The sequence below is a fragment of the Kryptolebias marmoratus genome, linkage group LG9, assembly GCF_001649575.2.
Source record: "Kryptolebias marmoratus isolate JLee-2015 linkage group LG9, ASM164957v2, whole genome shotgun sequence".
In the NCBI taxonomy this organism is placed as follows: domain Eukaryota; kingdom Metazoa; phylum Chordata; class Actinopteri; order Cyprinodontiformes; family Rivulidae; genus Kryptolebias; species Kryptolebias marmoratus.
Window position 1 is genome coordinate 14,888,949 of NC_051438.1, and position 11,601 is coordinate 14,900,549.

Here is an 11,601-nt window from a genome sequence, read left to right on the forward strand (position 1 = left end):
GGGGGGGGGGGGGTTGGAGACTTATTGCTCAGCACCTGCTAAGTGAATATATGTCACAGAGTCAGCAGCAAATCTGAGGCAAAGTACTTAAAGGAGGAAAATCCACTTTGGAGGAAATGAGAAGCCGAAGTCAAGGATCTGACAACGCCTGTCATCAACTGCACAAAAATGTGTGGCAACAAAAACGAGAGCATAACCAGAGAAATTGCATTTTGTATGAAAATGAAGCGTAAATGACTGCTGGAATCTGCCAAAGAAGCCGAAACGGAGCCGTTGAAGTTAAAAGACGCAGAACGCTGGCAGAAAGCTAATGAGAGCCAAATATGAGCCAAAACCATAAGAGAAGCAAAACGCCAGCTAAAAGCAGGAAAGGCTGGACAGAAGCTAAAGCAGCATAAGAAGGCAGAAACAGAAGCGTCCTTAAGAGAACGACGTTTCTGAAGGAACTGAAAAGACCTCAGTGTATTTCTATGGGGAAGTTATTTGTAAATCAAGCAGAAAATTAGTTATGAAGTATAAAAGTTAGAACAACTAATCATCATAAGCTTCATTTTCTGAATGAGCTGCAGGTTTCGATACGTGAATGGCTAAAATTGAGCAGTCAGACTGCTGAAGAAGTACGGAAAACTAAAGAACATTCACACACATGTTCACGATCTCTACAATCTGGGGGCCACTTTCACTGTTTGGGATCTGTCGTCTCCAGCCTGCACCACCCATGCTTCCCGTTAGCAGCTTGTTTGGTCTTCATGCGTCTGTTTTTTTATGAAGCCATGCCCCGATGGATCGGGGGGACTTGATTGCTGCCGCCACCGTGCCGATGGCGGGAGAGCACCCTCGACTCGTGGTTCTGAGGAGGAAGCGGTCACGCTTCGCCCTGTTAATTCAGAGTACATTGTGCTGGAGAGGGGTTGCTAAGCAGCCGCAGGGGACTGAGTGGGATTTAAACAGTGGGGATTTAGAGCCACAGCAAGCTCACTGATCTTTTTCTTTTCTCTCTCTCCTGTGATGTGAGCTCGTGCTGCTTACATTACCATCAGTGGTATTGGGATGTTTTGTGGATTGTGGGATCATAGCATTAAAGTAAAGTTCACACCCTTAAGTTTAAACGTTTACTGCCCAAATTAAAGCCCATTTTACATTCAGCTCAGTCCTTTTATGGTTAGAAGAAAACTTCCCCACCTTCTGTCTTTGCTTTATGCAAAACTCCCAGGTTGGTTTTGTGGGGTTTTTTTGGGGGGAAAAAAGCAGGTTGAATTTCATGCAACTTCAGCATGAATAATGTAAGACAATATGGCTCCCAGCTGAGCGTGAAGTAAGAAGCCTGCATGTGCAGGAACACCAAACTGTGAGCTCATGAGGTTTTGAGAGGGTTTTTTTTTCTGTCTGTCTTTTTGCATAATAATCTGCGGTTTTGCCTGGGTGACAGGCATTCGGTCGTTTTACATTCCATGTGCGGAATAAATCTGAAGAAACGTGCATGCGTTCAAGTCCTGGATTCACAAGTCCGGGCTTTTAGCAGTTCTCATGTGGCTTAGGAATTTACAGTCAAGTGAGTGAATGCCTGTCTTCTGGGTAACTATAATGCACTGCCTTGAAAACATCAAATCATGCAGACCCGAAACCTCTCTGCAGAGTTATTATCCCTTTTTTTTCACACGCAGCCTCCCCTTGTCCTATTTCCTCCTCTCCCACTCACTTTTCATCCACTCGCATTTTCACACAACAGAGGCAGAGGTGTGAAATGCCCTGTTTTCGAGAAACACAATAGATTTTGCAGCTTTTGGGCAAACAAGCGCCAGTTTTGGACGTGCTTATTTTTTTCTTCCCTTTCTTTAAGGATAATATTAAATGCGTTGTGTTATTATATGTTCTGATGTGTTCATTTTCAATTCATTTCCTCCACAGTGTTCTCCTGAGCCCCTAGAGGGCAGTGCTTCAAGTAGATGAGGCAAGAAAGCTGAAGTGGCAAGAAAAGACACATTTCAGTGAACCCCAGTGGGTCTTTATTGCTTTACACACACGAAGAAGGATTTTATTATTGATTATTTTATTTAGATTGCAATAAACTAGTACTGCAGTTAAAACAAATAAGCCTAAATTGAAGTCTGAATGTTTTTACCCGACTTTAACTAGTACTGTGCTGCATTATTCATTGCATCCATGCGTACAGGGACACTGGTTGTGCTGTAATACACAAGTAAGCCTGTTTTCATCACTACATGACCTCAAGATGAAGCTTTACGTATAGGACACAAGAAGATATCAATACTTTAGGTAAAGACGTTGGATTGTATATTTAAAATGACATTTTTCTTGAATTTAAAGTTAGAAATAAACAATTTAATAGAAGATTTACAATGTTTTATACATGAAATATTTTCTATGTTGTAGTTTATTTGTTATAAATTGTTGTATTTTGTAAAATGTGCTCGTTTACCATTGTTGTGTTTTGTTTTTAAATGCTCTAATTTGTAGAAATTGCTTTATTTCTCCATTATCTGTGGGTGATATGCATTCATTTAAGGAATTTTAGTTTTGCTGTCTATTATTGATGCATTGTGCAGATTAACTGGGGCTTTTGTGTCAGCTACAGGAATTATATTTCCTTTTTAATTTGAATCTTTAAAGTCATCATCATCAGTCGATCTAATTTGGATCATTTATAGCATCAGTTTACAAAAAAGTCATCTGTACAGATAAAAAAACAGCTTCTATTTAAATTCAATAAAGCTAATTCCCATTACAACTCAGTCCAGTGCAGGCCAGTTTAATCTAGATTTAGTCACTTATAAACGCTATGAATTGTTACTTTGGTGTAAGTATAGGTGAATGGGTGACAGTGGGAGAAATGACTCCCCTTTAACAGGAAGAGACCTCCAGCAGAACCAAGCTCAGGATGAGAAGAAATAATAAAGAAAACAAGACTAATGACAACAATGAGGTCAAGAGTAAAGAGAGTGTTTCAGGTCCCCCATAGTCCAACAGAACCAAAAGATTTAAGCCTAGTTCTACAAGTATACATGGTGTCTGTCTCCTCAGTCGAAACTGGAAGTTGGCTCCACATTAAAGGAGCTGGGTATTGGAAAATTCCGCCCCCTATTCTACATTTTCCTCCTCAATGAACCACAAGTAAACCTGCAGGCTGTCAGAGGAGCGCCGCTGCAGTTACCATGTTCGGCCAGCAGGTGGCAGAGCTGCTCGCTGTAAACAGGGCAGCGCTGGCCTTGCCTTGATCTCCATTTTGTATGTTTTTCCTAGAGGTTAGCTGCAAGAGCGTACCCAGTGTGACATTTTGCATGAAAGCTCGCTGCAAAAATTGAAACTGGGGAAACCGAAAACAGACCGAACACGGCCGGATCGACGTGGGTTGTTGTTGTTTTTTGGTTTTGTTTTGTTTTTGCTGTTCGATGTAGCCATGCAGCGACGATACGACGAGAGAAGGTTAATGGAATCAGTCAGCGTGTTGTGAACTGCCACTTTCAACCAAAACAATGTTGACTGATGACCTGTGGACACCTACCAGCGCCCAGTTACGTCAAGGGTAAATATGAGAATTGGTTTCTAATCGGTGCACGGGGTGAAAGCACGGCGGCTCGGGGCGCCGAGAGCTCGGTTACGCGCTTAGAACGACCGTGTTCGCCTGCAGGCTAACGTCTGTGTGGACGACATTCCAGCGGGACGTTAGCTCGAAGCTAACGGCGGCGTTCGCCGTCGGATTTCGGCGAACTTCGTTCGGGCTTCGGGCCGCGCCGTGTGTGTGTGTGTCGTCGAGCCAACCCGCGGCGCACGAGCGCGACAGGAGAGCGCTCTCGTGACCCACTCGCTAACTTGGACATGCTAACGTCAGCTAGCCGAGGTGAGCTAACTGTCAGGGCTCGCAGGCAGGGGAGGAGGGGGAGGGTGGGGGTGTTTCACCGCTCGGCCAACCGTTAAACCGGGCTCACAGGAGGAGCACCGACCCGGTCCTGGGGCGTGCTCGGGGGTCCAACAGGATCTGCAGGCCTTTGCATCACACAGTCAAACCACGCTCCTGTGTAATTACTCGACTAGCTGTCACTGATAGCATTTCTTCTGGTCAAAATAACAACTCGCCGAAGCTGAAATTAGTGATCTAAATCAACATTACTGCTTGTGCACACACACACACACAAAAAAAATGTCTTTCAGGATGTCCATAACTGGAAAGGTTTCAGAAATCTATATAAATTGGATGTAGGTGGGTATTTAGACCTGTAATTTGTAGACTGGATGTATTTCAAATAGCCATGGGTCTGTTTTTTCTAGATAAAACAAATAACTCTAATATCCAGAGCTCCAGGTATCCACATGTACAATATATTTTATATTTAGAGCAGACATTGTAGACTTTTGAAATAAAAGGAGGAGAAATTAGCATTTCAGACACATTCAGTGTAGTTGTTACTTGTTAGGATTTTCATTTCACTTAGTCCTGAATAGATATCTGAAATACCTTTGTAGATGTTTGGCATTACTGATGTCTGATATCATAACATGAAAACAGGTTATCCATAATGTGATTTTTACTTCCTGTCACCATAAAAGGCAGGCTTTGTCTGTCCGTCAGCAAGAATTTCTTAATCACTGGATGTTCATCTACAGCCGATTACCTTTTACTGTAAATCCATTTGAACATGGCTGCCATGGCTAATCAACCATAGCTAACTCAAAAGGGGCCGTATTTCAGCCGGTTTTAAAGATATTGAGCAAAGTTGTAGCTGAGAATCATCCCCAACACATACTCTGAGTGCTAACGGATGGTTCAAACTTTGGCAGGTGAAATGCTTTACTTCAACGAGCTTTCATTCACACGTGTGTGTGTGTAGGGCTTTCAGCTCCAGGTATCCACATGTCCGGGTTTTCATCTGGAGGATGAACATTGTGGACGTCTAAATTAAAGTCTGCAATATTTGTGTTTGTCAGGATTTTTACCTTGTTTGTGTTAAAATGGTTTCCTATCAAGTTCTTCCTAAAATAACTTTGTAGATATTTGTAATTATTTTGTTTCTAATCCATATTATAATTACTGATATCTCATTTATCTGGGCCTGAAAGCTCAGTGAATCTGAAAGCAATATTTTGATTTACAGGTAGAATGATGTTTGACATATCTAAAGTTTAGATTGTGCATGGAACAAATCACATTCTGCATTACTAAAATGTTCATTTTGAGTGGAAAGATGTCTTCACTATTATATAATAAATGTGTCTGCCATAGACCCCAAGCCGTCGTGCGACCGGTCGGAGCAATTTCTTTGCTGGAAAGTAAATCAAAGGGGGGGAAAATGGATGAGATGCAATCTATTTCAGATCTAACTTTAAAAACAGGGAGCGTGATAACTAAAAGTAAGAGTACTACACCAGGAAATTCAGGTCAAGTAAAGATGCATAATGGCTAACAGTATAAAAGCAGGTGTACGTAACCACATTCAAAAGGAGCAAAACCACTGCAAAAAAACAAAAAACTATGGTCACTATTAGGGTCAAAAACAGCCAAATAAGCAACACAAATAGAACCAGGTTGACTTCTAGGACACAGGAAAAGGAAAAGTGGGTGGTCCTAATGCTCAGGGCCACATTATATTATAGCCCCTATGAGTATAATTGCGTGCCATCTGCAAACCACAAATCATTGTAACCCGGATCATGTCGTAGTAAAATAAGCCTTTTCCAGATATCCAGTTTTAAACCTTTCAGTATGTTTGAACTCATTTTCTTTGCACTCTGTTTTCTCTCCAACATTAAAGATGGATCAAGGTGGAGTGAAGAAGATTGCGTACAGAGGAAATGACCATCTGAGCAAACTGGTCTACACTGAAAGCGAGGAGGGAGGTCTTTTGAAAGTGGCCCCTCACAGCGCCGTGTCCCTCACCTCTGCCACGTCTGTCGTTCTTCCAACCAGCCCACTAATGCAGCCAGGACAGGTGACCAACGGCCTCAGCAACAGCCCCCTTCCAGATGAGCTTACCTCAGCCTCCGCCCCTGCCACCATTGGTTCCTTGGTAGAGAGCCCAGAACCCAGGGGCCTGACCAAAGATCAGAGGCCTCAGCAACCACATCAGTTTCAGACGCAAACTTCCAATGCTTTTGGGCATCAGAGCTTGCCCCAGTTGGAGGCCAGTATCGTAGACATTACCCAGTCCTCCATGGATTCACTTATCGGGGGATCAGACCCCAACTTATTTGCCATGAAAACAGAGGATTTCTCCCTGGATAAAGGAGAGCAGGACTCCACCGATCTTGTTAATGCCTTCGATTCTATCGGCAAAGACGTGGACATGAACCAGAAACTGTTCAACGACACGTCTCTGGACCTTCTTCAAGAGTTTGACCTCACTGGATCCCCCTCAGATTTCTACGTAGGGGACGATGCCTTTCTGACCACTCTGGCTGATGATTCTTTGCTCGTGGACGGGGACATGAGAGGGACATTAGAGAAGGACATAAAACCCACTTTGGTAGAGAGCATTAACACCACCGGGGCGCTCACGGTTACCCCCGACAGCAGCGGTGTGACAAGTCCACACGAGTCCAGCTCGGGCTTGTCCACGGCCTCCTCTTCGACCCCTCCAACCACTTTGCCTGCCGTGGTGAAAAAGGAAAAAGACACAGGCTTCATTCAGCTCTGCACCCCAGGCGTAATTAAGCAGGAGAAGACGTCCGGAGGGTATTGTCAAATGGGCGCCACAAGCCCCATCTCCATCTGCGGGGTGAGCACTTCAGGAGGACAGAGCTTCCACTTCGGAATCAACTCCAGAAACAACGAAGCTCTGCAGCAGAAGGATCAGAAGCCGGTGTCGGGCTTGTACCTCCCAGTCACGACCATCGGTGGAGCCTGGAGCAGGAGCCCGAGCGTTGGCGACAACTCGCCAATCCACAGGGTCGGCGAGCTTTTCACAAGCTCTCCAACCTTCTCCAGCTTTACCAGGTGAGTGAAACACTCTGACATTTTATTACTATCTCATTAAATTAATTTACCATTTGAATCCCCTGCATCATCAGGCATCTATTGTGGCTCTGTTGAACTCATTTTGTTATTTTTTCAGAATTTCAGCAATCGAATGACTACCAGACTCTTATATTTTGTTTTTTATCAGCTGCTAAGTCGATAGTCTTGAATAAAATGAATGAAGTGAAGTTTGTTGTCCAATTCAGACTGACTGAGCATAACTTCCTCTCTTGGTTTCAATGTGTGCGATCGGCTTTTTATCCACCTAACAATTATGCACTGACAGCTTTCACCATGGGATACCTCAACAGGTTTGCTGCATGCTTTCTGAAGGGCGTTGTCATATATTAAAACTATTGTGTTGGCTGGTTATTGTTTATTACAGCTTTTATTGCTTAGTTTCGCATAACCTCTCGTGCATGAACAGGTTTCAGTATTACAGCTGAAAGTATTTGGGCTCTTATGTTGCCTGTGTGAAGTTTAAAAAAAAAAGGTCATGACACTCCTGTTCATTTTTGGCACTGTTTATTAAAAAAATAAATAAGTAAAGCAGCTGTTTAATGTTTTATGTCCATTTTAAACCTGGGGTCTGTACTGTCTACATTTAAAGCAGATGTGTCTCCAGGAAGTTGTAGACAGACTTTATTCATTAATTGAAAACGAGCAAACTGAGGCCCTAACAGATAGGTCAGGCCTTTGCAGGGAGATTAAAATTCTTTCTATGTTAGGAAAAGTAGAAAACATGTTGTTGCTCCAGTGCTTGTGTCAGTAGTTTTCGAATTTCAGTTTTTTGCTCGGACTCATTGGCCTGCTGCCCCGTAAGGCACCGCGCAGAAACAACATTCCTCTCTACGCTCTCGGTGATTGTGTGTTTTTGCACATTCACGCCTGTCTGGTTTAGTGATTGACGCGGAGTGATCAGCTCCAAATTTTGCACGTCAGTCATGTCAACCAGAACTACGGTTGCGGCCAAGCTCGTGCTGCTCGGGTCCCCATCTTTGCCGCCGTCTGACATTTGTCCGATTGCACGGTGACCAGAAGCAGATGGGTTCAGACACGAGATACACCTCATCTCCGTTTTAAACGAGTGCCTAATCGCCCTGCCTTTGTGTTCTGAATAGGTGTGCATGGTGTGTGTTTAAGCTTAGGATTAGGTTTGTGCATGTGGTGCGAGGCCAAATTATTTTTGCGTGGGCGTGTAGGAGGTTCAGTCTGTCAAACTTTTATCAGGTTGTAAGCGCAGCATTTCTGTGGTTTTCATGAAAGGGAGCTTGTTTTTGTGTGCAGCTTCTTGAGCCTAACTTGTGTGACATTTAGTGGCTTGAAGCGCTGCCCCGGGGTCGTGGTGATTTTTGCAGCTGTGAGCTGGTGTCCATCAGGTCATCTGTTCCAGTTTTCCAAACAACAGCTCTGCTGCTGCTCCCTACAAAGATTTGCTCTGAGGACCTCACTGACCCAGCATAACCTCAGGGTTTACTGCTTTTCTCCCCTCAGGGGACTAGGAGTGGGAATCTTTTGGGCAACTCAACGATTCAGTTCAATTACGATTATAAAAGTTATTGCTGCATTTCGATTATCTTTAAACTTTACTGACTATGGCTTATTTTGCATAGATAAACACTGATTTATATATTTCCATGCCTAATATAGAGTACACAATAACATGTCAAAAAAACTATTAATCCAAACAGTTAGCGCAGATGCTAACTTAACATTGAAAACGTTATAAAAAAGCTAACACGGTTAGCATTGTGTTTGTCACTGAAAGTTTATGCATAAATCAAAAGTTTCAAAGTCATTACTAAAGACAGTCATGTTATGATAACTTCAGCTATTATTTACAGACAAATATTGTGTGAAAACAGTTTTACTGCGACGTGTTTTTACTGCGACGTGTTTTTACTGCGGGAAGCTACGCTAACTGTACTAGGACAAATGGCGCCCGGCAGCAACTACTCTGCTGACTCTTTTAAAGTGGCTGCACAAATTAACGTTATCCAAACTATTTTCCCATAACTGCGACTAGCTGGCAAACGGGACTTATGAGGGGAGCCTCCAGAATGTCTTGTGACTTTTGCAGGGTTCTCATTGTCCACGAGTGAGACGTAGAGGCGTCCAGTCCTGTCGCTTCAGTTGTAAATATGTTCAAAAATGTCGTGTAACAACAATTTTTTCGGGGGGAAAATAGTCACAGAGTCATCGTGAGCATCTCCTGCTTGTCTCGAACCCACGTGGATTGTGTCGCCTCCAACCCGTCCCAGCAGCTTTAAAGTCATATTTTGACTTCTGCACAGGAGCTCTACTCTGTTAGGCAAATGCCCAGGTCTAAAATCCACACTGATGATAAATAATAATTATCTAAAAACTGGTCCGAATCTGCCGGTCTTTGTTTCATGTGTACTTCAGCAGACTAAATCCTAAAAGTGAAGGTAGCTGCCAAGGTGTGAACGATGTGGGCGAAGGTGGACAACGAAACAACGTGCACGGCCAGTAATGCAGACGAACCGTGTACTCAAAAATAGGCCCTGATTTTCAAAGGCTGGCTGTGCAAAACGCCGATTGGTCACTCGGTCACAAACTAGTCCCGACTAGTCTCCCAGCAGTCGCAGCCCAGTGAGACACCACCGTAACACGTAAACGTGACCTTCGCTTGGTTGATCAGATCAAACCACCTGCACTTCCAATGGCCGTGCCTTCTGGGTCAGAGCAGACACAGTTTTAGGGTTACATAACACCATTTACACATGATTAAGAATGATTCACCTTGGGAAATGTCAGCTTGGTTACTATTTTGGGAAATACACTCCCTCATCGTGCGATAACTGGTTTGACCATGTGAGATGGGCTGATTGAAACTGGGTTGCAGTGAATAGAAATAATCACAATAGCCCCACAATGCATTGGATCAAGGAAACATAATCCATCTGCCTGGTAACAGCTTTTTATTAGGCCTGTGGTAGGGGACTTTTTTTTTGTTGTTTTTGTTTTTTTTTGTTAGTTTTGGTAAGGCATTTCTTTACCCGTGCAGTTTTATTGTTACAGTTTATCAAAGAGGCAAAAAGCTTTGCAAGCGTTGAGTGTATGATAATAATTTTATATAGTTGCAGAGTGTAAGCATTTTTTACAACATAATAATCTATTTAAACTTGCTTTTTAAATAGACATTTCTCCTAAACATAAGTAAGAAACGAGCTGAAGGTATTGAAGTGATAAAATGTTTGTAGTTCAAATATTAAACTTCAGTCAAGTGTTTAAAGGGCTGAGTTCCTTTTGTTGTTGGCACTACAGAACTAAATAGTCCATTTAAACTCGATAACCTTTGTTGGCTGCATCATGGCATGAGTATGCAGTAAATGGGTTTCGAACAAGACGGGCAGCTTTACAAATGCAGGCTTTAGTAACTTCAGCTTATCAAGACATCACTAATTTAGTGGCAGAAAAACCAGCCTGTCCACTGCATCTGGTTTCAGTGCAGACGTGTGGCCAGTGAAGAAGGCCCGGCACGACGACGGCGCTCTCCAGCGGGACCCCGGTGGCACGAATACAGAGCTCATTTCTCTTGGCTAGGTCTGCTACATGGGAGAAATGTGCTTGGTGGCATTTTCGTCTCGAGTCCCTCGGATCCAACAAATGTAGTTGCAAACACTCTTGCGATTCTGATGCGTGTTTTCTGCTGAGGGGACACATCAGGTTGCTGCAGGGTTGTTTTTAATGAAAAACGTCCAAACTGCAGTCACTAATTTTGTGTTTTGGTGCTTCTTCTTAATCTTTTTCATCTCTGCTCATCTTTTCTCAGGCGCTAACAGGCTGCTAGCCATTGGGGCTGAACACAATGATCAGAAATTGTGACGTTTTGAAGCTTTGTTGCGATTTGAGAAACACGTCGCAGCATTTTAATGTCCTCCTTTTAGTTGTTGTGTTAATGTTCAATTCAGCCATGACTCACAGACCTCCTCAGATTCTTGTTCCCTCACTGCCGTTTTCAGTATGACAGAGGGAGATGGCTGTGATGCATTAGAAGCACCTGGGAAAAAACTAAATTCCTGGTAGATTAAATGCAGACGCTAAAACAGCAGTCAAAATCATACTATTAGCAACACAGTCATTTTTGATATCACACAAGAGGAAACTTGCGCTAAAACATATATTCTCAATATATCACCATATATATCGCCTTACAAGCCGCACACACGACACGTCAAAGTGTAATTTGTAAGTGAACAATTAGTAAAACTAATATAGCAGGATGTAGGTCCCCATGTCAGAGGTATTCATTCTGCTAATGTCAAAAAACATTGTCTTCAAGTGAACAGAATGTCATGTCTACTTTCACCTGATAACACGCACTGGAACCTCTTGTTGCCAGGACAACTTCAGAGACAGCCTTGTTATTATCATTTGTTATGGCTAAATAAAGTTGTGGTCTTTGTGCTGGTGTAGATTCTCAGTCATCCAGGCCATGGTAAATTCAAAAAAAAGTTAAAAAACAAAAACAACTGGACTTCTATTCTGTAGCTGAAGACGTTTCGCTTCTCATCCGAGGAGCTTCCTCAATTCAGAAATAGAGAGTGTGGAGTTGAGCTTTTAAAGCTGAGATGTGATGTAAGCTGGATTGCTTGCAAATTGTTCTC

The 11,601-nt window shown here is 43.0% G+C and overlaps 1 protein-coding gene across 1 annotated transcript in view; it reads left to right on the forward strand.

Annotated features, from left to right (window-relative positions):
* Positions 1-3,237: 3,237 nt before the first annotated feature.
* nr3c1 (nuclear receptor subfamily 3, group C, member 1 (glucocorticoid receptor)) overlaps positions 3,238-11,601 on the forward strand; it is a 23,487-nt gene continuing 15,123 nt past the window's right edge. The window contains exons 1-2 of the mRNA XM_017424158.3: positions 3,238-3,544; positions 5,769-6,949. Of these exons, the coding sequence (XP_017279647.1) occupies positions 5,769-6,949 (1,181 nt within the window). The 5' untranslated portion in view covers positions 3,238-3,544. The remainder of the gene's footprint in view (positions 3,545-5,768; positions 6,950-11,601) is intronic.